The sequence below is a fragment of the Orbicella faveolata genome, unplaced genomic scaffold (genome assembly GCF_042242905.1).
Source record: "Orbicella faveolata isolate gen_17 unplaced genomic scaffold, um_ofav_v1 contig_12, whole genome shotgun sequence".
NCBI lineage: Eukaryota > Metazoa > Cnidaria > Anthozoa > Scleractinia > Merulinidae > Orbicella > Orbicella faveolata.
Window position 1 is genome coordinate 3,043,035 of NW_028301539.1, and position 26,051 is coordinate 3,069,085.

Consider the following 26,051-nt stretch of genomic DNA (forward strand, 5'->3'; position numbering starts at 1 on the left):
CATACTGGCATCTTGCAGTGAATATGAATTTTAATCCAAATTCAATGTCTGTTGTCAGGAGCTTTATAACAACCAAACAATGAGCACACCGCTGGGCAGACGAGAAGTTGATAAAAATCAAGAAGGCAAGCTGGGTTTCAAATAGCCAAGTCTGTTTTCAAATGAATATTTTGATGCCTATATTCAACCAGAAAATCTGTTCCTTCTTACTTTTTCCTGCGATTAAAAATGAAATTCTTTTAGTGGCGTATTTTGCCCAAAGCACAACTCATTGGCTGTCGAAACTTCCAAGAACGCCACTTTAAAACTTCATTGTCATCCTTAGCTTACCTAGAAAATTTTATTTTATGCCTCTCTTGACAATTTGTACAGAGTTGTTAATCAAATAAACGATTCGCAGAGCTAAACGATCGGAGAAGACCGAAGCGGTGGCAGCAGACCCCATTCTAAACATTCGTCTTTACTTATAGAATAACACCACAATCTAATTCTTCTTGCATAGAATAAACAAATTAAAGTCGAGATTGCTAAAACAATCTAGGCCAGGAAGTAAAAAGCTGACATCGGAACAAGTCTGAAGAGAAAATGTTTCCAATTTTCCAGTCGAGAATTATCACAAGCTTAATTTAAGAGTGCCGCAGGCTAGCCATTGCTACCCAGCGCTGCGCAACATATTAACATAGCAATATCAATGTTATGTATCAGGTCCGACGTCATAAAAATACCGAGATAACTTGATAAAAATGAAATAAAAACAAACTTACGCGTGCAAAATTACAAAGCTAGGTAGGACAATACAATAAGTTACCCCCCGCCAAAATGAAATTGAATCATCAATACTCGAGGGAATTGAATGGTCACAAAAACATTTCTCACTGAGGGCGGCTGCTTCGAAATACTGACAGCTATTTACTTTACAATATTCTCGTTCTATCCCTGCCGCTATATAACTAGCAGAGAAGCTGATTGGTCACCATGCAAGACGAAAGGAATCGAGGGAAAGTAGGGAACGGTTTTACACAGATACGACTCTCAGTTGTCAAATGGCTCAGAATAGCTGCACATAGGAAGGCTGATGAGTTGCATTATTTTGCTCAAAAGAAACGGGTGCTGTTTCATGAACTTCAAGTTCATTCCACGGTTGTTATACTTACCGTTAGAGCTAACTAATTAAAAATCTTTCTTTACACGACTTTTCTCTCAGTAAAATCTTTACTGAATGTACTGCTTCATTTTCAAGATGAATCGAACGAAAAGGTCTTGATATATCGTTCTGGTTCTTGAAGGCGTCTGAATGCCTATTATGCAGTAATTATGAAATGTTAATAAAACCATTTGAAATCGAAAGAAACCCACCAACTAATGCCTTATTAAAGAAAAAAAGCTTCTAAAGAGATAACAGAAAATCATTAAATAGGGATTGTCAAGATTTGGAAAGCTTTTAATAAAATGCACACTGAGATTTTAGAAATCGTAATCAGATCTTTAAAATTTACTTCTTGCCCGTTAGGGAAATAAAGCGATTCCTTCACGCAAAAGGGTCCTTTTATGCCAACACCATGAAAGTAAAATATTTATTTGATGATTCTTTCCCTCAAGTCGACAACTCATTTATCTCATTCAAAGGGTTTCCTCCTTTGTATAACGGTCGAGACAGTTTATTGCATTGCTGCGGGCATTGAGGATCACTGATGGCTAGCGACCCAGAAAGAGTGTACATATACGAACCGTCGCAAGAACGTCTTTGCTTGTAAATCTTCGTGATTACTTTTAATAGCTCTAAAGAATTTTATTTTATCAGTTTTTTTGTTGTAGCCACATCTTGTGGTTGCCATAAATAATTAAAATGCCTATTAAAAAGTGGCACAAATATATATTTTTAGTATTGAAAACATTGAATCGTTGGTCCACCTTTTTGTTCTGTCAACAACTTTCACAACGAAGTTTATAATGTCTTCCACTGGCGATACATTGTTCATTCACAAATTCTATATAGAACCACGAAAGTAATACATGTTAAAAAAGTTGACATTTATTGCAAATTTTAATTTCTTCTGAGAATAAAATTATAGCTATCTAGAGAATCTAGTTACTTGGAGAGCCATAAGTCTATTGCTTCAAATTACAGATCATAGTCAGCGAATTAAGTGACAGACGTTTGAGATTCCCGAGAACTGGTGTGAATTTATAGTACGGCTGTTAGTGCTGGAGGACAGAGGGGAAGGGAGGGGAGAGGTAAGGGGGGCGGGGGGGTGGTGGTGGTGGTTGAGTACTCACTTGCCTATCACAGTAAATGTCGATTCTTTGAAACACTCAGCAGCTATGGCGTTTCTCTGCGGCAAACGAGGAGTATAGAGCATTCAATTCTGACAGGCTTGCAGTAAATTGCGCTAGCTCAAATCATGACCGTGAAATCAGAGAGCTCTACTTTGGACGAACACCGAAACGACAGAGAAAACTTTTTCGGATCCATGAACAGGTCGATATAGCGTTAATTACGTAAAGGGTTGTTTGGCTATTTTATTCAATGTACAATCACACTTACAGCAACACTCTTTAGGAAACGATATGAAATTTGATATATTTGCTATTTAAGGCAGTTTTGGTCGATCCAAAATTGAGTAATAAATTGGACATCAGTCCATTTACCTTTGTGTTCAAGTTCTCCATCATTCTGCCGGCATGCCGTTTTTATCTGCTTTGATGACTTGTAGATGCTGCCTTATTTACGTTTCACAGTTATAAGAGTGATTTTGAATCTGATTCTGTTATAGCTTTGTGACTAATCAGGAATCAATTATTGCATGGGATTGTAACTCAAGCAGTGTAGTCACTTTCAGTTGTCCAATCACGCCGCTTTGCTACATGATCATCATGCAATAAATGTACCACGGCCTAAAACTTAGCGGCAGAGTTAATCAAACTTCTTTAGCCGGCACACCAGCTCTTTTTATTTCTGAAATAAATAGATCGTTTTCACTGTTACGCAATTAAAATATAAATCGAAAACCATTCAGTGGATAACGTCAAGAAATTGTGATCCTATAGGAAATAGATAAAGAAGACACTTCTCCAAGTTTTAGGTTTGTACGTTTTCCCAGACTGCAGATATTTGTCGAAATGTTTCGCAGAAATTTACAGAGCCCAGTATGGAAACGCCATGTTAGTGCACCTCTGTGGTGCACCAATATGGCGGCCAGAAAATGGTGTAAGGATCTGGGACTTACTTTGGCTATCTAGGCAATTGATTATCTGTATTGAACAAACAAACATTTACATAAGCACTTTTCCGAATGATCTAACTTCTAAACAAGCTAAAAATCCTGAGATAGGTATATATTATTCGACAAATGCGATTGTAGTATAGAGTATATTAAATGGCAGTGGAGAGATACGAAATTTCTCTTCGAGTGTTGAAATAATGTTTTCGCGCGAATGCTCACCTGGTACAATGGTTTTTATATCATAAAACAAAATATCCTATTCATCATTGTAACTAGAAATGAATGCTCTCGGTCATTGCTTTAAGTCACCAGTTTGTAAGGTGATTTCAAAGGAAGCGGTTTGTACTATCGGAACGAAATAGAATTAACCTGGGTAAATTTACAGACCCACAGCTGTTGTTCTCAATGACGCCCAGATGGCCTGGTTGCAATACTCTACGTTGGAATTGACGATCCGGCAACTTTTTTCGTTATTTTTTAAATTTACATTAATGTATCCATATTTAGGAAAGCATGCTCATAACTTATGCTAATAAAGCAAATATTGCTAAAAAAGATTCTCCTTAGACATGCAGCCTGCGAACGCAGACGTATTTCCGGCTGTCGTTTGTTTCCCTCGAAAATAACGTCGGCGAACCCGAGCCAGCATGAAACGGTTTCTGTGACGTAGAAATTTTAAGCCAATCACAGTTTAGCTCAAGTAGCCCCAGAACTCTTGCCGAGTTATTCGCTGCCAGGAACACTCGAGTTTCATTATATCATGGAATCTGATTGGCCAAAGAGAAACAAAAGTCATTACGTCACAGAAATCGTTTCCTGGCTCGGGTTCGTAGACGTTATTTTCGGCGGAGACGGCAAGCGACAGCCGGAAATACGCGTATGTCTGCGTTCGCGGGTTATAGACATGAGGAGTATGCCAATAGTTACCGACGGAAAGGAAGTCGAATTTGTGTAACAAAGTCTCGTAAAAATGTCTTCACTGAAGATTGATGAAGAAAATTCAATTTCCTCCTAAACAAGTACATGTAATTAAAAATTTGGTTGAGTTCTTTTCAACCTGTCTTTTATTCTCCTTCTTCGGCGCTGACTATTCCTAAAATTTTTTTTGCGAACATCGTTTGTGGCATATTTACAATGAAGTACAGGATCATTCTTCGCATTTTCGTCGCTCGATAATTATTTCGAACAAGGTAGATTTTGCCTTCAAAATGTTCAGTGGCATCCAAGGAGAGCTTTCAGACCTTGGCGATATTTTCGACTGAATGCAAAACAGATTCAAGGATTTACGGCACAGTTTGCGTAAGCCATGAAAATGGCTATAGCCCAGTAGGTCACAATCTCACAGGACAACATTTTGGTGTTATCCGATATAAAAACAGTCAGAAAGGCATTAATATTCGAAGGCGCCCAGCATAAGACAAACCCTGTCAAAATAGCTACCGCCATCCTCAGCACATTTCTTTCCCTTTTCTCGCGTTGTTTCACAGCGTTGACCGTTTGTTCGCCTGGAGTTTTCTGCGACTTGAGCTTGAACAGGATTATAGAGTAAAGAAAAACTATTAAGGTGAATGCGATCGCCAGGAAACTAAAAGGTATAGCATGAAGATAATTATGTGCAATAAGGGTTTTTCTCCATAATCTTTCACAGCTCTGAAATTTTCCTGTGTATTCAACAGACTTGACGCCGTAGAAAGATGGGGACGACAATGCCATTGCGGCTACCCAAGTACTGAGGATGAAGAAGAGAGACAGCTTTGAACCGATGAGCGGAGCACGAAGAGGAAAAACCACAGCTCTAAATAGATCCACTGCAATCAGGACCAGGTTTTCAATAGACACGATGGAAGAGAAACAATATATGAACAACATCATCTTACAGAAAGCCTGGCCTTGTTCACTACTGAAAAACCAGAACCCACCGTGCATCTCTGTGAGATTCAACGGAAAAACTAAGATTGGCAACAGAAGATCAGACATGGCCAAGTTTAGGATAAAGTAGTTGGTTGTTGTTCGCATTGTTTTCGTCTTGTAGATAATTATTGCGATTAAGGTATTTCCGGCAAGGGAAACTAGAAGGAACAGGCAGCAGACAAAGGTTTTCCCGATTTTTGCTGCTCTTAGATCACTGTAGCAGTTTTGTGGCTGAATTCCATTCACCGTTATGTTCAAGTTCTCAATCATTCTGTCAGCATGCCGTTTTTATCTGTTTTGCTGACTTGTAGATGCCGCCTTATTTACGTTTCTCAGTAATTAGAATGATTTTAAATCTGATTCCGGTATACAGGGGTATAGCTTTGTGACTAATCAGTAATTATTGCATGGGATTGTAATTCAAGCAGTGTAGTCACTTTTAGCTGTCCAATCACGCCGCTTTCCTACATGATCATCAGTTTAAGTTACCACAGGCTAAAACTTAATTCACTTAGCAGGGGAGCTCATCAAACTTTCTTGCCACACCTGCCACTTTTATTCGGTTTTGTTTTTTACAATGAAAATAAAACAATCTCGTTCGTCAATGTGACTACTGAGATATAAATGCTGTGGGTCATTACTTCAAGTCATCAGTTGCAGTTTGGGCGACGACTTCCAATGAAGCAGTGTGTATTATTAGACTGAAGAAAATAATCACTCGTGTAAATAAACACAACTGCCGCTGCTGTTGTTCCTAATGACCCCCAGATGGCCAGATGTCAATAATCTAACAGAAAATTTTAAACTGGCTCTAAAATGAGTAAAATAATTTCACGCTAAAACTGATAGTTAGTATATCTTACAACAGCTAGTAAGTTTTTTTGTCTCCTGCTATTTTTGGCGCTCCTTGAAGGCAATTCATGAGCCCATCTGGTCAATTATCTGAGCTGATCAAATTAACATTTTACATTTTAGAGGTTCTGGAGTCTTTTACCCTCATTCTGTTACGTTAGAGTTCTTTCTTTTCCGCGGCTGTTTCAAGGAAAACACTGCAGAAATTATTAGCTTAAGCTTATTAGCTTAAAATTAGCTTATAAAAGCTGCAAAATGCCTGAGTGAAAGAAGCCTTAAAAACATCTGTTGCAAAATTTTAAAAACTACATGGAGCTCAAACCTTCTTGGGACCATTGATCGTGCAACGCCCTTTTAAACAGGGTCTTTCATTATTCAGTGCTGAGATTTTTGAAGTTCGAGGGCAATTCATGAGCCCATCCAGTCAATTATCTGAACTGATCAAATTAACATTTTACATTTTAGAGGTTCTGGATTCTTTTACCCTCATTCTGTTACGTAAGAATTCTTTCTTTTCCTCGGCTGCTTCAAGGAAAACATTGCAGAAATTATACTTTTCTAATTCTTAACAAAATCTTTTGTAACGAAAAATTAGCTTATAAAAACTGCAAAATGCCCGAGTGGAAGAAGCCCTAAAATGAGCCCATACATCTGTTGCAAAATTTTAAAAAGTATTTAATACATGGAGCTCAGTTTTGTGGCTGAGTTCCATTCACCGTTGTGTTTGATCAAGTTTTCCATCATTCTGTCAGCATGCCATTTTACAGGTTGTCTTTCTTCTGCTTTGATGACTTATAGATTCTGCCTTATTTATGTTCCAAAGCACGTATTAAGGATGATTTAGAAGCTGAATTAGTTCAGTATAGCTCTGTCAATTATCAGCAATTAGTGCATGGGATTGTAACTCAAGCTGGGTAGCCACTTTTAGCACGCCACTTGATAAAAGGCTACCAGAGGCCAAAATTTAGATTGATTTAGCAGCGGAAGCTAGTCAAAGTTCCTTGTCAGTTTTCGACAGCTAACATTTCTTTTCACCAGATTGAAAATTCTGAATTTCTGGAATGTTACCTCAAAGCAGCCGAGGAAAAGAAAGAACTCTAACGCAACCGGATGAGGTTAAAACATTCCACATTCTATAAAATGTAAAATGTATATATTTGATCAGTTCAGGTGACTGACCAAGAGGGCTCATGAATTGCCTGATGGGGAGCCGAAAATGGCAGGAGACGAAACTATAACTGGCTGTCGTAAGGTACACTATCAACTTTAGCTTGATTTCATTTACTCGTTTTAGAACCTGTTCAAAAAGTGACAATAGATTATTGCAATCAGGCCATCTGTAAGTCCACGGGCGATTGTTCTCGTTCTAATAATACACACCGTTTCATTTGAAATTATCTTACAAACTGCAACTGTTGACCTAAAGCAAAGGCCGAGAACATTATATTGACTTGTTTCTTGCTACATCGGTGAACAAGAAATTATTTTTCATTTTTATAACCAGAGTCAAATGAAACTAGCTAGCAGGTGTGACAAGGGAGTTTGACTAGCTTCGCTACGAAATCAGTTAAGTTTTACCCTGTGGTAGCTTAGCATGATTATCATGTAGCAAAACGGCTTGATTGGACGACTGAAAGTTAAAATCCAAGCAGTAATATAATTGCTGATTAGCCACAAAGCTATAACCGGATCAGATTCAAAATCATCCTTATTACTGAGAAACGTAAATAAAGCGGCATCTACAAGTCATCGAAACAGATGAGAACAGAATGTTGGAAGAACGATGGCATGGAGAACTTGACCACAACCGTGAATGGAACTCAGCCACCAAACTGCTACAGTCCGAGTCATCAAACAGCAGCAGGAAAAATCGGACAAGCCTTTGCTTGCTGCCTGTTTCTTGTTGTTTCGCTGGTCGGAAATACCTTGATCGCAATAATTATTTACAAGACGAAAACAATGCGAACAACAACCAACTACTTTATCCTAAACATGGCCATGTCCGATCTTCTGTTACCAACCTTAGTTTTTCCCTCGTTTGTCATAGAGATGTACGATGGGTTCTGGTTTTTCAGTGGTGAACAAGGCCAGGCTTTTTGTAAGGTGATGTTGTTCATACAATATGTCTCTAGCCTTGTGTCTATTGAGAACCTGGTTCTGATCGCAGTGGATCGATTTGGAGCTGTGGTTTTACCCCTTCGTCGTCCGCTCATCGGTTCAAAGCTGTGTTTCTTCTGCGTCCTCACTTCTTGGGTAGCTGCAATTTCCCTGTGCTCTCCAACTTTCTTCGGCTACAAGTCTGTTAAATACACAGGAAAATTTCAGAGCTGTCAATCGGTTTGGAAACAAAACTTTTTTGCAGATAATTACTTTCATAGTTTGCCTTTTGTTTTGGTAGCGATATCCTTTGCCATAATAATCTTTCTTTACTCTACAATCCTGTTCAAGCTCAAATCGCAGAAAACTCCAGGTGAACAATCGGTCAACGCTGTGAAACAACGCGAGAAAAGGCAAAGAAATGTACTGAGGATGGCGGTAGCTATTTTGACCGGGTTTGTCTTATGCTGGGGACCAGCGACCATTTTTGTCTTACTGAATGTCTTCGTATGGGATAACACTAAGGGTTTATCTTGTGACATCACGGCCTACTGGTATATATTAGCCATTTTCATGGCCCACGCAAACTGTGCCGTAAATCCTTGTATCTGTTTTGCATTCTGTGGAAAATATCGTCAAGGCCTGAGAGCTCTCCTCGGATGTCAATAAACATTGTGGAGGCAATATCTACAGCGACAGACCAAACCTTTCTATCATGTAACCCACTGACTGACTCATAAAGAACATGTAAGAAAGATATTTCAGAAACTTTACGAAAAAGAACTTGTGTTGCTTACCGAGACTAGTTCCGTCATCACAATATTTAGCAAAAGACGAAAAAAAGGAAAGCACATAAACTACTTCTACCCTATATGGCCGGTATATGATGTTCCCGGGAATTCTTTTCAAGATTCGTCAGAACAGAGAAAGGAGAATTGAAAAGAAGTCCACTAAATTTTACCTGTAGTTGTAATTGACTCGTTTTCATTAATCATCAGTCAAGATATTTTCTCAAGACACTGTTACGCACCAACTCTCTCTACTTCCCGTCCGGAACGATGGGCACACTTTTTTTTTTTTATCAATATCCCACTTACTAAGATAAAAGTTCAGTCTCCGATCGAGTTACAAAAATCTCGGGATTCAATATTGAATGAACCCTTTCAAAAGGGGATGGCACGATTAAAGGTCCTCGGAAGCCTTGGTTCAGAGCCACCTTAAATTTAAGGTGGCGCTGAACACTACCTACAGAATTTTTTTAAATTTGCCAAAAGTTGCGTCTTATCGTGCTTGTCAAAAGTTGGTAATATAAAAAATTTCACCGTGCCGGTTTTGAATTATAAGCCCCTAAAGCTGTAATTAAGGGTGTTTTCAGGAGGTCATACTGTTGCTATGGTAACTTACTGCGTCACGACAATGATGACAACGTGTTCACCAATGATTGGGCAGTTTTTAGATACCATGATTGTAGCATCAAATGATAAAGAGTGGTTAAACGACCCATCAAAATCTAAGTGTTGGAAACTGTTTTGAGCCACCTTAAAATGTTAATTTTATCAGTTCAAGTCAATTGACCAGAAGGGCTCGTGAAATGCTTTCAAGGAGAGCCAAAAATAACAGGAGACGAAACCATTACTAGCTGTCGTAAGATGTATTGTCTATTTTAGCCTGAAATTATTTTACCCATTTGAGGGCCTGTTGAAAATGTTTCAGTAGATTATTGTTATCAGGCCATCTGTGGGTCACTAGGAACAACAGCAGCAGCAGCAGGTGTGTTTATTTACAGGGACGATTATTTCCTTCTAACATAATGCAAGCCGTTTCATTTGAGATCATCTCACAAACTGCAACTGGTAACTTGAAGCAATGACCCAGAGCATTTATTTCTAACTAAATTTCTGAAATATTAACGTTGAAGCGGCCGAGGAATAGGAAGAACTCCAACGCACCAAGAAGGGGCAAAAAGACTCCACAAGCTCTCAAAATGTTGATTTGATCAGTTCAGGTCAATTTACCAGAAGGGTTCATGAATTGCCTTGAAGGAGAGCAAAGAATAGCAGGAGACGAAACTATTGTGATCAGACCATCTGTGGGTCGTCGGGAATAACTGCAGCAGCGGGTGTGTAATTTTAGACGGGCGATTTCTTTTTCGTTCTAATAACAAAAACCATTCATTTCTAGTTACAGTGAACAATGAGATGTTTTCTTTTCTACTTTCAGATATACTTTTTAAGCTTTTTAATTTTTTAAACATTTCTGCGTATCTTTTATAGTAGTTACTTTTTTATAGATATATATTATTTATACATGCTCTTTTTATTTTCCGTTATACAGGGCTCCCGTTGATACCAGTCCTGCGACTGAAGGGGTCACCCTGTTTAAATATCGATTATTATTATTATTATTATTATTATTATTATTATATATATATATATGTAGATATATATGTAGATATAAATCATCATGTTTCGCCAGAAACTTGAGCGTTTTTCAGTGCAAATTTGCAATTAGAATTTTCATCTTCTAGTCTGTAATATTTGCAGTGAAGAAGGCAGACGTTTCTGCCAAAACGTGGTTCCAAAATTTAAAATTATCCTTTTATAATCTTAAAGTCGTTGTCACTTTTCTGCTGTCCATACCTTTTTAAAAACTATTTTTACAAACAAGGTCAACTTAAACTGGCAGATGTGTCAAGTACGCTACGCTGCCAATTTAATCAATTAAGTTTTCTCCTGTGGTAACTTCACATGACGATTATGTAGCAAAGCGGCGTGATTGGACAGCTGAAGGTGACTACACTGCTTGAGTTATAATCCCATGCAAAAATTGCTGATTAGTCTCAAACTATAACGGAATCAAATTTAAAATCATTCTTGTTACTGAGAAACATAAATAAGGCAGTATTTATATGTCAGCAAAGCATGTGAAAACGGCATGCCCTCAGAATGATGGAGAACTTGAACACAACGGCGAATGGTACTCAACCCCAAGACTGCCCCAGTCCGAGTTATCTCCCAGCATCAAAAATCGGACAAACCTTTGCTTGCTGCCTGTTCCTTGCTATTTCGCTGGTCGGAAATACCTTGATCGCAATAATTATCTACAAGACGAAAACAATGCGAACAACAACCAACTACTTTATCCTAAACATGGCCATGTCTGATCTTCTGTTGCCAATCTTAGCTTTTCCGTCGAGTCTTATAGAGATGTACGAAGGGTTCTGGTTTTTCAGTGGTGAACAAGGCCAGGCATTTTGTAAGGTGATGTTGCTCATACAATATGTCTCTTGCCTCGCGTCTATTGAGAACCTGGTCCTGATCGCTGTAGATCGATTTGGAGCTGTGGTTTTTCCCCTTCGTCGTCCGCTCATCGGTTCAAAGTTGTGTTCCTTCTTTATTCTCGCCACTTGAGTAGCTTCAAGTGCTTTGTCCTCCCCAACCTTCTTCGGCTACAAATCTGTTGAATACACAGGAAAATTTAAGAACTGTGAATGGGTGTGGAAACGAACCTTTTTCGCAGATAATTATCTTCATGCTATGCCTTTTGTTTTAATGGCGGTCTCCTTCGCCTCAATAGTCATTCTTTACTCTCTAATCCTGTTTAAGCTCAAATCGCAGAAAACTCCAGGTGAGCAATCGGTCAACGCTGTGAAACAACGCGAGAAAACGAAAAGAAATGTGCTGAGGATGGCGGTAGCTATTGTGACAGGGTTTGTCGTATGCTGGGGGCCTTCGAATATTATGGCCTTATTGAATGCTTTCGTATGGAATAACTCGTTGTCTTGCGAGATCGCGGGCTACTGGTTGATAACCCTTTTCATGACTTACGCAAATTGTGCCGTAAATCCTTGTATCTGTTTTGCATTCAGTGGAAAATATCGTGAAAGCCTGAAAGGACTCCTGGGATGTCGCTAAACTCATTGTGGAAGCAAAATCTACCTTATTGGAGATAATAACTGAAATACGAAAAAAGGGAAGCACAATAAAGTATTTGATTGCAAATATGGCCAAGTATACGATTGAAACGAGAATTTTCTTCAATATTCGACAACCCAGCAGAAGGAGCTAGAATCAAAATTAAAACATAGCGCGCGCGCTAGTCCTACCTAATTCCTATTGAGCCATCATGAACGAAATCTCTATATCTGCACGGTCGTGCGTAGATAACATGACGTGTAAAGTTTCATTTAGGCTGCAAAATTATTTAATAGCTTCTGTTTGATAAAGAGAACTTTAAATGTGTATCTATCTTTCACGATTCCTTCTGTATTTTTTGCATAATTCATTAGCCCAACATAGTTGGTCTACAGGTTGGACTTACGATTGAAGAATGAGACGACTCGAGCAGGGATTGCTAAAGTGACAAGCTGAGACCTCTCTATATCAAAGGAAATCTAAAATGACGATCTAGTTTTGTCAAAAATCACTACGGTTTACTAGTGCACTGAAGCTATTAGTTTAGGTGGCTTCACTGTGGAAGTTACGTTGTCAGTACGTATGAACGCAATTTTGATCCCGTTAAACAAACTCTTCCCTGGGGGTGTATGTATTATGGTATCGATGTCTTCGAAAATTCCTGACAATAAATTAGTTTGCTCTCCCTGAACAGTTTACTTAATAGGCGCATCTTGTGTGGGAGTTGAGGACTTTGTCATAATTTATTACTGTGTAGGAGTTAAGGACTTTGTCATAATTTATCACTGTGGAGGAGTGAGGGTACTTTATCATAATTTATTAGTGTAAGAGGTAAGGTACTTTGTCATAATTTTTTACTGTGTAAGAGGTAAGGTACTTTGTCATAATTTATTACTGTGTAAGAGGTAAGGTACTTTGTCATAATTTATCACTGTGGAGGAGTGAGGGTACTTTATCATAATTTATTACTGTGTAAGAGGTAAGGTACTTTGTCATAATTTTTTACTGTGTAAGAGGTAAGGTACTTTGTCATAATTTATTACTGTGTAAGAGGTAAGGTACTTTGTCATAATTTATCACTGTGGAGGAGTGAGGGTACTTTATCATAATTTATTAGTGTAAGAGGTAAGGTACTTCGTCATAATTTATTACTGTGTAAGAGGTAAGGTACTTTGCCATAATTTATTGCTGAGCACCGTTGAGAACAACGTTGTTGGAAGATTAGGTTTCTTCAATTTTAGATTCAAATAATATTTCTTGTCCTTTGGAAATTTGTTTAACTATTAAAGAATAGGAGACGCGCTGCCTCATGGGTAGTGTATTGCACTCTGGAACGAGTAGTCTGGGTTCGATTCCTGGCCAGGGACATTGTGTTGTGTTCTTGGGCAAGACACTTTACTCTCACGGTGCCTCTCTCCACCCAAGTGTATAAATGGATACCGGCGAGTTTGATGCTGGGGGAGGGGGTAAACATGTGACGAACTCAGTACCATCACATCCAGGGGGAGTAAAAAATCTTCATGGTCGCTTCATGCTTTACAACCCGAGCTAAAAAAATATAAGCGCCCATATCATCTAATGGGCCACTTGCCTCGTAAGCAAAATGAATCTTCCAAAAACGCGAAACTAAAACCGTCCCGAAGGATCTCCTCTCGGTCCAACCTGCAGGAACCGCTATAATGAAGTTCATGGCCACTAAGGGGTCATGTCACGAGAACTGAAAATACGTGACTTATAAAATAAGCTTAGAGAATGTTACACTTGCACTGAGGCTAGAAGTTCACCTGCTGTAGCGCCCAGCTTCTCATGTACTTTGTCCTCTTTGTCTTTGACGAAAATCCATCCTCTCAGAAAGAAGTAAGGGTCTCAGAGCGAATAATGAGGGATAGTGCTTTACCGTATAAATCAAAATACAGCGCAGAAGCATCTAGAGAAGATGTCATTGCATGGGCTTCACCAAACACTACCCTGCATTACGCCCCATTGAAATCCGCAGATTCCATGACAACCATCGAAATATTAACAGCGCGGCCTGTTTTATGTGCACTTTTAAACAAACCTGTGAAGGCTAAACGTATTTTATTGTTCAGATGCCTTCAATTTCTTATAGCTGTTATTTCTAGTTTGAAAGTGTGTCTTATGAGACGTTAAGGTGAATATTTCAGAAATGATACTGGGTTGTCCTATAAGTTTTTCACGAAACCTTTTCCAAAAGAATGAATATTTTCAGGTACAAACAGAATTGTGGGAAACGCACCGGTACCAAGAAAATAAAAAGTTGAATTAAATTCGTAAATGAGACCAATTTGGGTGTGGCTGGAGCTTTATTTGATCTCTAAAAGATACCACTTATAAAGGAATAGGCTTGATTACCAACCTCTATGACATGTTCACCAGATTGAAAATTCTGAATTTCTGGAATGTTACCTCAAAGCAGCCGAGGAAAAGAAAGAACTCTAACGCAACAGGATGAGGCTAAAACATTCCACATTCTATAAAACGTAAAATGTATATATTTGATCAGTTCAGGTGACTGACCAAGAGGGCTCATGAATTGCCTGATAGGGAGCCGAAAATGGCAGGAGACGAAACTATAACTGGCTGTCGTAAGGTACACTATCAGCTTTAGCTTGATTTCATTTACTCGTTTTAGAACCTGTTCAAAAAGTGACAATAGATTATTGCAATCAGGCCATCTGTAAGTCCACGGGCGATTGTTCTCGTTCTAATAATACACACCGTTTCATTTGAAATTATCTTACAAACTGCAACTGTTGACCTAAAGCAAAGGCCGAGAACATTATATTGACTTGTTTCTTGCTACATCGGTGAACAAGAAATTATTTTTCATTTTTATAACCAGAGTCAAATGAAACTAGCTAGCAGGTGTGACAAGGGAGTTTGACTAGCTTCGCTGCGAAATCAGTTAAGTTTTACCCTGTGGTAGCTTAGCATGATTATCATGTAGCAAAACGGCTTGATTGGACGGCTGAAAGTTAAAATCCCAAGCAGTAATATAATTGCTGATTAGCCACAAAGCTATAACCGAATCAGATTCAAAATCATCCTTATTACTGAGAAACATAAAGAAAGCGGCATCTACAAGTCATCGAAACAGATGAGAACAGAATGTTGGAAGAACAATGGAGAACTTGACCACAACCGTGAATGGAACTCAGCCACCAAACTGCTACAGTCCGAGTCATCAAACAGCAGCAGGAAAAATCGGACAAGCCTTTGCTTGCTGCCTGTTTCTTGTTGTTTCGCTGGTCGGAAATACCTTGATCGCAATAATTATTTACAAGACAAAAACCATGCGAACGACAACCAACTATTTTATCTTAAACATGGCAATGTCCGATCTTCTGTTACCAATCTTAGTTTTTCCCTCGTTTGTCATAGAGATTTACGATGGGTTCTGGTTTTTCAGTGGTGAGCAAGGCTTGGTTTTTTGTAAGGTGATGTTTTTCTTGCAATTTGTCTCTGGCTTTGTGTCTATTGAGAACCTGGTTCTGATCGCAGTGGATCGATTTGGAGCTGTGGTTTTACCCCTTCGTCCTCCACTCATCGGTTCCAAGCTGTGTTTCTTCTGCGTCCTCACTTCTTGGGTAGCTGCAATTTCCCTGTGCTCTCCAACTTTCTTCGGCTACAAGTCTGTTAAATACACAGGAAAATTTCAGAGCTGTCAATCGGTTTGGAAACAAAACTTTCTTGCAGATAATTACTTTCATTTTTTGCCTTTTGTTTTGGTGCCGATATCCTTTGCCATAATAATCTTTCTTTACTCTACAATCCTGTTCAAGCTCAAGTCGCAGAAAACTCCAGGTGAACAATCAGTCGGCAAAGCTGTGAAACAACGCGAGAAAAGGCAAAGAAATGTACTGAGGATGGCGGTAGCTATTTTGACCGGGTTTGTCTTATGCTGGGGACCAGCGACCATTTTTGTCTTACTGAATGTCTTCGTATGGGGTAACACCAAGGGTTTATCTTGTGACATCACGGCCTACTGGTATATATTAGGCATTTTCATGGCCTACGCAAACTGTGCCGTAAATCCTTGTATCTGTTTTGCATTCTGTGGAAAATATCGTCAAGGCCTGAGAGCTCTCCTCGGATGTCAATAAACATTGTGGAGGCAATATCTACAGCGACAGACCAAACCTTTCTGTCATGTAACCCACTGACTGACTCAAAAAGAACATGTAAGAAAGATATTTTAGAAACTTCACGAAAAAGAACTTGTGTTGCTAGCCGAAACTAGTTCCGTCATCACAATATTTAGCGAAAGACGGAAAAAACGCAAAGCACATCAACTACTTCTTTGTAAATATGGCAGTATATGACGTGCCCGGAAATTCTTTTCAAGATTTCGTCAGAACAGAGGAAGGAGAATTAATTTAAGTTGAAAAGAAATCAATCAAATTTACATGTACGTGGAATTTACTCGTTTTCATTAATCATCAGTTAAGATATTTTCACGACACACTGTTACACATGAATTTTTTTTTTATCAATATTCCACTTATTAATATAAAAGTTCAATCTCCGGTCGAGTTACAAAAGTCTCGGGATTCAATATTGAAAGAACCTTTTTAAAATGGGGTGGCACGATTAAAGGTCCTCGGAAGCCTGGGTTCAGAGCCACCTTAAATTTTCGAAAATTTAGGGTGGTTTTGAACCCTACCTATAGAATTGTTTTAAACTTTGCTAAAAGTTGCGTCTTATCGTGTTTATCAAAAGTTGATAATATAAAAAAATTCACCGTGCCGATGTTGAATTATAAGCCCCTAAAGCTGTAATTAAGGGTGTTTTAGGAGGTCATACTGCTGCTATGGTAATCTATTGCGGCACGAAAATGATGGCAACGTGTTCACCAATGATTGGGCAGTTTTAGATACCATGATTGTAGCATCAAATGATAAAGAGTGGTTATAACGACCCATCAAAATCTAAGTGTTGGAAACTGTTTTGAGCCACCTTAAAATGTTAATTTTATCAGTTCAAGTCAATTGACCAGAAGGACTCATGAAATGCTTTCAAGGAGAGCCAAAAATAACAGGAGACGAAACCATTACTAGCTGTCGTAAGATGTATTGTCTATTTTAGCCTGAAATTATTTTACCCATTTGAGGGCCTGTTGAAAATGTTTCAGTAGATTATTGTTATCAGGCCATCTGTGGGTCACTAGGAACAACAGCAGCAACAGGTGTGTTTATTTACAGGGACGATTATTTCCTTCTAACATAATGCAAGCCGTTTCATTTGAGATCATCTCACAAACTGCAACTGGTAACTTGAAGCAATGACCCAGAGCATTTATTTCTAACTAAATTTCTGAAATATTAACGTTGAAGCGGCCGAGGAATAGGAAGAACTCCAACGCACCAAGAAGGGGCAAAAAGACTCCACAAGCTCTCAAAATGTTGATTTGATCAGTTCAGGTCAATTTACCAGAAGGGTTCATGAATTGCCTTGAAGGAGAGCAAAGAATAGCAGGAGACGAAACTATTGTGATCAGACCATCTGTGGGTCGTTGGGAGTAACTGCAGCAGCAGGTGTGTAATTTTAGACGGGCGATTTCTTTTTCGTTCTAATAACAAAAACCATTCATTTCTAGTTACAGTGAACAATGAGATGTTTTCTTTTCTACTTTCAGATATATATATATATATATATATATATACATATATATATATACATACATACATATATAGATAGATAGATAGATAGATAGATAGATACATACATACATACATACATACATACATACATACATACATACATACATACATATATATATATATGTAGATATAAATCATCATGTTTCGCCGGAAACTTGAGCGTTTTTCAGTGCAAATTTGCAATTAGAATTTTCATCTTCTAGTCTGTAATATTTGCAGTGAAGAAGGCAGACGTTTCTGCCAAAACGTGGTTCCAAAATTTAAAATTATCCTTTTATAATCTTAAAGTCGTTGTCACTTTTCTGCTGTCCATACCTTTTTAAAAACTATTTTTACAAACAAGGTCAACTTAAACTAGCAGATGTGTCAAGTACGTTACGCTGCCAATTTAATCAATTAAGTTTTCTCCTGTGGTAACTTCACATGACGATTATGTAGCAAAGCGGCGTGATTGGACAGCTGAAGGTGACTACACTGCTTGAGTTATAATCCCATGCAAAAATTGCTGATTAGTCTCAAACTATAACGGAATCAAATTTAAAATCATTCTTGTTACTGAGAAACATAAATAAAGCAGCATTTATAAGTCAGCAAAGCAGATGAAAATGGCATGCCCTCAGAATGATGGAGAACTTGAACACAACGGCGAATGGTACTCAACCCCAAAACTGCTCCAGTCCGAGTTATCTCCCAGCATCAAAAATCGGACAAACCTTTGCTTGCTGCCTGTTCCTTGCTATTTCGCTGGTCGGAAATACCTTGATCGCAATAATTATCTACAAGACGAAAACAATGCGAACAACAACCAACTACTTTATCCTAAACATGGCCATGTCTGATCTTCTGTTGCCAATCTTAGCTTTTCCGTCGAGTCTTATAGAGATGTACGAAGGGTTCTGGTTTTTCAGTGGTGAACAAGGCCAGGCTTTTTGTAAGGTGATGTTGTTCACACAATAGGTCTCTTGCCTCGCGTCTATTGAGAACCTGGTCCTGATCGCTGTAGATCGATTTGGAGCTGTGGTTTTTCCCCTTCGTCGTCCGCTCATCGGTTCAAAGTTGTGTTCCTTCTTTATTCTCGCCACTTGAGTAGCTTCAAGTGCTTTGTCCTCCCCAACCTTCTTCGGCTACAAATCTGTTGAATACACAGGAAAATTTAAGAACTGTGAATGGGTGTGGAAACGAACCTTTTTCGCAGATAATTATCTTCATGCTATGCCTTTTGTTTTAATGGCGGTCTCCTTCGCCTCAATAGTCATTCTTTACTCTCTAATCCTGTTTAAGCTAAAATCGCAGAAAACTCCAGGTGAACAATCGGTCAACGCTGTGAAACAACGCGAGAAAAGGGAAAGAAATGTGCTGAGGATGGCGGTAGCTATTGTGACAGGGTTTGTCGTATGCTGGGGGCCTTCGAATATTATGGCCTTATTGAATGCTTTCGTATGGAATAACTCGTTGTCTTGCGAGATCGCGGGCTACTGGTTGATAACCCTTTTCATGACTTACGCAAACTGTGCCGTAAATCCTTGTATCTGTTTTGCATTCAGTGGAAAATATCGTGAAAGCCTGAAAGGACTCCTGGGATGTCGCTAAACTCATTGTGGAAGCAAAATCTACCTTATTGGAGATAATAATTGAAATACGAAAAAAGGGAAGCACAATCAAGTAGTTGATTGCAAATATGGCCAAGTATACGATTGAAACGAGAATTTTCTTCAATATTCGACAACACAGAAGAAGGAGCTAGAATCAAAATTAAAACATAGCGTGCGCGCTAATCCTATCTAATTCCTATTGAGCCATCATGAACGAAATCTCTCTATATTCACGGTCGTGCGTAGATAACATGACGTTTTAAGTTTCACTTAGGCTGCAAAATTTTTAAATTTGATATCTTCTTTTTGATCAAGAGAACTTTAAAGGTATATCTATCTTTCACGATTCCTTTTGTATTTTTAGCATAATTCATTAGCCCAACATAGTTGGTCTACAGGTTGGAGTTACGATTGAAGAATGAGACGACTCGAGCAGGGATTGCTAAAGTGACAAGCTGAGACCTCTCTATATCAAAGGAAATCTAAAATGACGATCTAGTTTTGTCAAAAATCACTACGGTTTACTAGTGCACTGAAGCTATTAGTTTAGGTGGCTTCACTGTGGAAATTACGTTGTCAGTACGTATGAACGCAGTTTTGATCCCGTTAAACAAACTCTTCCCTGGGGGTGTATGAATTATGGTATCGATGTCTTCGAAAATTCCTGACAATAAATTAGTTTGCTCTCCCTGAACAGTTTACTTAATAGGCGCATCTTGTGTGGGAGTTGAGGACTTTGTCATAATTTATTACTGTGTAGGAGTTAAGGACTTTGTCATAATTTATCACTGTGGTGGAGTGAGGGTACTTTATCATAATTTATTAGTGTGTAAGAGGTAAGGTACTTTGTCATAATTTATTAGTGTGTAAGAGGTAAGGTACTTTGTCATAATTTATTACTGTGTAAGAGGAAAGGTACTCTGTCATAATTTATTACTGTGTAAGAGGTAAGGTACTTTGTCATAATTTATTGCTGAGCACCGTTGAGAGCAACGTTGTGGGAAGATTAGGTTTCTTCAGTTTTTTTCTTCAACTTCAATAATATTTCTTGTCCTTTGGAGACGCGCTGCCTCATGGGTAGCGTGTTACACTCTGGAACGAATAGTCTGGGTTCGATTCCTGGCCAGGGACATTGTGTTGTGTTCTTGGGCAAGACACTTTACTCTCACGGTGCCTCTCTCCACCCAAGTGTATAAATGGATACCGGCGAGTTTGATGCTGGGGGAGGAGGGGGGGGGGGGGGGGGAAGGGGGTAAACATGTGACGAACTCAGTAGCATCTCATCCAGGAGGAGTAAAAACTCTTCATGGTCGCTTCATGCTTTACAACCCGAGCTAAAAAAATATAAGCGCCCATATCATCTAACGGGCCACTTGCCTCGTAAGCAAAATGAATCTTCCAAAAACGCGAAGCTAAAACCGTCCCGAACGGTCTCCTCTCCGTCCAGCCTGCAGGAACCGCTAGAATGAAGTTCTTGGCCACTAAGGGGTCATGTCACGAGAACTAAAAATACGTGACTTATAAAACAAGCCTTGAGAATGTTAAACTTGCATTGAGGCTAGAAGTTCATCTGCTGTAGCGCCCAGCTTTTCATGTACTTTGTCCTCTTTGTCTTTGACGGAAATCCATCCTCTCAGAAAGAAGTAAGGGTCTCAGAGCGAATAATGAGTGATATTGCTTTACCGTATAAATCAAAATACAGCACAGAAGTATCTAGAGAAGATGTCATTGCATGGGCTTCACCAAACGCTACCCTGCACTAGCCCCATTGAAATCCGCAGATTCAATGACAACCCTTGAAAAACTAATAGCGCAGCCTGTTTTATGTGTACTTTTAAACAAACCTGTGAAGGCTAAACGTACTCTATTGTTGGATGCCTTCAATTTCTTACAGCTGTTATTTCTAGCTTGAAAGTTTATTTTATTCTTATGAGGCGTTAAGGTGAATATTTCAGAAATGATACTGGTTTCTCCTATACATTTTTCACGAAATCTTTTCCCAACAAATGAATATTTTCAGGTACAAAAAGGATTATCAGGAACGCACCAGAACCAAGAACATGAAAAACTGAATTAAACCCCTAAATGAGACCAATTTGGGTGACTTGAGCTTTATTTGATCCCTAAAAGATATCACTTAAAACGGAATAGGCTTGATTACCAACCGCTGTTCAGGAAAGGAGCCCGCGCAAGTAGGCTGGACTCGAGAGACCAGCGGAAATCGAGCCTAAAAACGGGACTAAAAGCGTTTTTATTGTTATTTCTTCGAATGCACCCTAAAAGATACTTTGAGAGAGAAAAATAGTGGCGTTTCGTCATGAATACCCTACGTGAGACCAGAATACGTGGTTTGTAATCCTAAGCGAGATGATGAGCATCCCGACCTTTTCACATAAGAATCTCCCCCAGGGGCTTAAACTTCCAGTTGACATCCCTTACTCAAAAATGCCTGCACATGTGCTTGTGCTCTCTATTATCCTCAAGAAAAGCTTTTTTTCACAGCCAGTCACACTCACAAGCAAACGTCGTTTCAAACGTGTTGTCAGACTTAAGTTAAGTGAACTATGGTTAAGTCTTCATTTATTTCACTGCGGCTTGTTGATCTCTCTACACCTGCTTCTTTGACTCTGTGCGCACGCCTGTTCTTTACTTAAACTCATTGCTCTAGATGTATTGACATAGTCTCTTGTCACTTTGAGTTGGTGGCTAATTATTAGAATAAATCAAGCTACAAACAATCTATTTGTTGTTTCCCGTTGCATGTTCAAAGAAGCTTTCAAATCAGTACAAACGTTTTGAAATCCCTGGGGCAGTTCTACAAAAAAAAAAAAAAAATCAGTTACATTTTCTAGGCTTTCTCGCTTGGTACAAAATGATTAGAATCATATTGCGTGTTTTGTCAACGTAGAGTTTAATCCTGCAATGTTGTATGGCAGCCAATGAAGCTTTGCAGGCCGTCACGAAAATTTCCACCGAAGGTGAAACAGATACAGGGGTTAAGAGCAGAGTTAGCGTGAGCCATAACTTTGGCTATAAAGCTGTATTGTAAGACGCCACACGACAATCTAGTGGTGTTGTCCCATGAAAAGACAGTCAGAAAGGTTAAAACAGTCACTGGACCCCAGCATAAAACGAACCCTGAAACAATAGCTATCACCATCTTCAGAACTTTGTTGTGCCTTTTCAAGCGTTGCTGCTTAGCGATGGCCGATTGCTCACCTGGAATCTTCTCCAACTTGAGCTTGAATAAGATTATACCGTAGAGTATAGTCATCAGGGCGAAAGAGAGAGCAAGGAAAAGCAACGAGAAAGCTTGAAGATGTTTTTCTTTAAGAAAGTTTTCGGTGAATCGTAGGACACATGTCCATTTCCCTTCGTGTTCAACGAGTTTGAAGGCGATTAGGTATGGACAGAGAACAATTACTCCAAAAATCCAAGTGGCGAGAATTAGGAAGGGGCAGATCTTAGAACTGATGAACGGACCACGAAGCGGGAATACCACAGCTCCAAATCGATCCACTGCTATCAGAAGCAGGCTCTCAACAGACACCACACAAGATAGATATTTTAAAAAGGGAACCACCTTACACAGGGTTTGGCCGAGCAGACCGTCGCTAATAACGAGTGACAACTCGACGAAGTCCATCGGGAGAACAAAGATTGAAAGCAGAATATTGGACAAGGCCATGTTTAGGATGAAGTAGTTGATTTTCCTTCGCATGGTTTTCTTCTTGTAGATAATAATTCCGATCAAGGAATTCCCGGTTAGTGAAACGACAATAATCAAGCAGTAAGCAAACGTTTTTCCGTTTTTTTCTGTCGTGATGTTGCCCGGACTGGAGCAGTCTGATGCCTGAGTCCCATTCATTGTTGTGTTAAACTTTGCCGACATTGCGGGTATTGCTTTTACAACAAAACTGGATTATTCCCCAACTGGCTTGCTTTACTTAAAAGCGTGGATCTAATTAGATGTGTTAAATTAAGTCCATTAACTCAAAATCTTTTGACTCTTTCAGCTGGTAGCAAAATAGAAAGCCGGAAAAAGGATGTCTATTTAAGTATTCTTTGAAGCATGCTGTTAACGTTGGTTAAAAGTTAATTCATTTTGCGGGGGCACCTAATGATGGTTTTCCCTCAAATGCTGTTTTGGGCCATCTGCTGTGCTTCTTTGTTAATTTTAGGTTGCACTATACCATTTTATCTGTTCCACCACTCTAGGGAAACTTCAGCCTTCTCGAATTCGGCTAGGGCTTTTTGCCTATTTCCTGAAAACTTTAGGTCTGATATTGCCTTTCCGAAAATCTTAACTAACTTTCTTTTACCCGACAATGACAACAGGCATTAAACATCTCGAATCAAGAAAGTTCGAAGGGACAATTCTCTTAAGAAAATCGGAGAGGATTAAAGGCCTTGCAAACAGATAATTTACCGAGGATAAAAAGCAAAGATTCTGCATTTTGCATTACTGTTTCTTGGCCAATATTTTGCAAAGATTTCAGGAGCCTGAGATATAATTTTTGAAATATCTGCCTCAAGGCAGCTGCGGGAATAGGCAGACCTGCAATATTGCAGAAGGAGGTAAAAGCGCTCCACAATGCCCAAAGTGTTAATTTGATCAGTTCAGGACGTCAATTGACCAGATGGGCTTATGAATTGCCTTCAAGGAGAGACGAAAATGGCAAGAGAAGAAACCAGTATTAGTTGCCGTATGATGTAAAATAATTTAACCCATTTGAGAGCCTGCTCAAATGTTTCAATAGATTATTGTGATTAGGCCTTCTGTGGGTGATTGGGAAAAACAAAAGCAGCAGGTGTGTTTATTTACACGACGATTATTTCCTTTTGATTGTACACACTGTTTCATTCGAAGTCATCATTTACAAACTGCAACTGGTGACCTCAAGCAATGACCCAGAGCATTTTTCTCTAGCTAAATTGATAAACGAGAGGTTGTTGTTTTCAACGTTATAAACAGAGCCAAATAAAAGTAGCAGGTGTGACAAGGAAGTTGAATTAGCTTCCGCTGCGAAATCAATTAAGTGTGTTAATCTGTGTAACTTTACATGTTGATGATGCAGCAAGGCAGCGTTAATTGGACAGCTGAAAGTGACCACACGGCTTGAGTTACAATGCCATGCAATAATTGCTGATTAGCCAGAAAGCTACATCAGATTCAGACTCAAAATCATTCTTATTACTGTGCGACATAAATAACGCAGCATCAAAGAGTCAGCAAAGCAGATTATGGATAGCCTGTAAAACAAAATAACCCGTTTTAACTATGCCAGCAGTATGATGGAAAACTGGAACATGATGGTAAATGAAACTGAATCACAAAACTGCTACAGTCCTGGTTATCTCATAGCAGCAGCAAAAATAGGAAAAACCTTTGCTTGCTGCTTGTTTTTTGTGGTTTCGCTTGCCGGCAATACTTTGATCGCAATAATTACCTACAAGACGAAAACAATGCGAACAACAACCAACTATTTTATCTTAAACATGGCCATGTCTGATCTTCTGTTGCCAATCTTAGTTTTTCCGTCGATTCTGATGGACATGTACGGCGGGTTCTGGTTTTTTAGTGGTGAACAAGGCCAGGCTTTCTGTAAGGTGATGTTGTTCATACAATATGTCTCTTGCTTTGTGTCTATTGAGAACCTGATACTGATCGCAGTGGATCGATTTGGAGCTGTAGTTTTTCCCCTTCGTCCTCCACTCATCGGTTCCAAGCTGTGTCTCTTCTTCATCCTCACAACTTGGGTAGCTGCAATTTCCTTGTCCTCCCCAGCTTTCTTCGGCTACAAATCTGTTGAATTCACAGGCAAATTTAATTGTGAATGGGTGTGGAAACACGCCTTTTTCGAAGATAATTATCTTCATGCTATGCCTTTTGTTTTTATGGTGTTTTCTTTGGCCTTGATAATAATTCTTTACTGTGTAATCCTTTTCAAACTCAAATCGCAGAAACCTCCAGGTGAACAATCAGTCAACGCTGTGAAACAACGCGGGAGAAGGGAACGAAATGTACATAGGATGGCGGTAGCTATTGTGACAGGGTTTGTCTTATGTTGGGGGACCTCCGAATATTATGGTCTTATTGATTGTCTTCGTATGGGATGACACCACAAGACTGTCCTGCGAGATCGCGACCTATTGGTTGATAACCGTTTTCATGGCTTACGCAAACTGTGCCGTAAATCCTTGTATCTGTTTCGCATTTAGTGGAAAATATCGTCAAGGCCTAAAAGAAATTCTGCGATGTCACTAAACATTGTGGAAGCAAGATGTACCTTATTCGAAATAATAACTAAAATATGAAAACAAGTGAATCTTAATCAAGTACTTCATTTTAAATATGGCCAAGTACGATTTTAACGAGGATTTTCTCCAATATTCGACAACACGGAAGATGAAGAATCAAAATTAGGTTGAAAAATTGTCAACGAAATTTTACATGTGCCTGTTTACATGTAAGAAGAAACTGACTTCTCTTCATTAATCATTAGAGACATTGTTACGCAAATTCAAATTCCTTACCTTCCAACACTGGATTTATCTTAGCAAATAGAGTAAGTGGTTTTTGTCATGAGCCCCTGGCTCGGGAGATTGGGTAACCACTCCCCACCTTTACGACTTAAAATAAAGTTACCTTACATTACCTTATCTTACCTTACCTTCCTTTGGCGAGACATAGATCGGGTATACTGCTTTTGTCAAAGGAAAATCGTTGTTTGCAATATTTGCCTCATTAGCCCAAGCGCTTCAGATTCGATCTGACAG

General features: G+C 39.1%; 4 protein-coding genes and 3 pseudogenes across 4 annotated transcripts; 5 read left to right on the forward strand and 2 right to left on the reverse strand.

Annotated features, from left to right (window-relative positions):
• Nucleotides 1-4,323: 4,323 nt before the first annotated feature.
• Nucleotides 4,324-5,412, reverse strand: LOC110065294 (neuromedin-U receptor 2-like). The gene has a single exon (XM_020772420.2). It carries the CDS (start codon nucleotides 5,403-5,405, stop codon nucleotides 4,500-4,502), a length of 906 nt encoding a protein of 301 aa, XP_020628079.2. The 5' UTR covers nucleotides 5,406-5,412; the 3' UTR covers nucleotides 4,324-4,499.
• A 2,363-nt stretch (nucleotides 5,413-7,775) lies between these two features.
• On the forward strand, nucleotides 7,776-8,836 carry LOC149116113 (QRFP-like peptide receptor). The gene has a single exon (XM_089278967.1). The coding sequence runs from the start codon at nucleotides 7,776-7,778 to the stop codon at nucleotides 8,751-8,753; it is 978 nt and encodes a 325-aa protein (XP_089135093.1). The 3' UTR covers nucleotides 8,754-8,836.
• A 2,193-nt stretch (nucleotides 8,837-11,029) lies between these two features.
• On the forward strand, nucleotides 11,030-12,017 carry LOC149116114 (QRFP-like peptide receptor; annotated as a pseudogene).
• A 3,124-nt stretch (nucleotides 12,018-15,141) lies between these two features.
• Nucleotides 15,142-16,122, forward strand: LOC149116115 (QRFP-like peptide receptor). Its single transcript, XM_089279673.1, has one exon. The coding sequence runs from the start codon at nucleotides 15,142-15,144 to the stop codon at nucleotides 16,120-16,122; it is 981 nt and encodes a 326-aa protein (XP_089135799.1).
• A 2,178-nt stretch (nucleotides 16,123-18,300) lies between these two features.
• LOC149116116 (QRFP-like peptide receptor) lies at nucleotides 18,301-19,298 on the forward strand (annotated as a pseudogene).
• A 2,279-nt stretch (nucleotides 19,299-21,577) lies between these two features.
• LOC110050491 (QRFP-like peptide receptor) lies at nucleotides 21,578-23,163 on the reverse strand. Its single transcript, XM_020756418.2, has one exon. It carries the CDS (start codon nucleotides 23,161-23,163, stop codon nucleotides 22,183-22,185), a length of 981 nt encoding a protein of 326 aa, XP_020612077.2. The 3' UTR covers nucleotides 21,578-22,182.
• A 1,344-nt stretch (nucleotides 23,164-24,507) lies between these two features.
• LOC149116117 (RYamide receptor-like) lies at nucleotides 24,508-25,539 on the forward strand (annotated as a pseudogene).
• The last annotated feature ends 512 nt before the right edge of the window (nucleotides 25,540-26,051 follow it).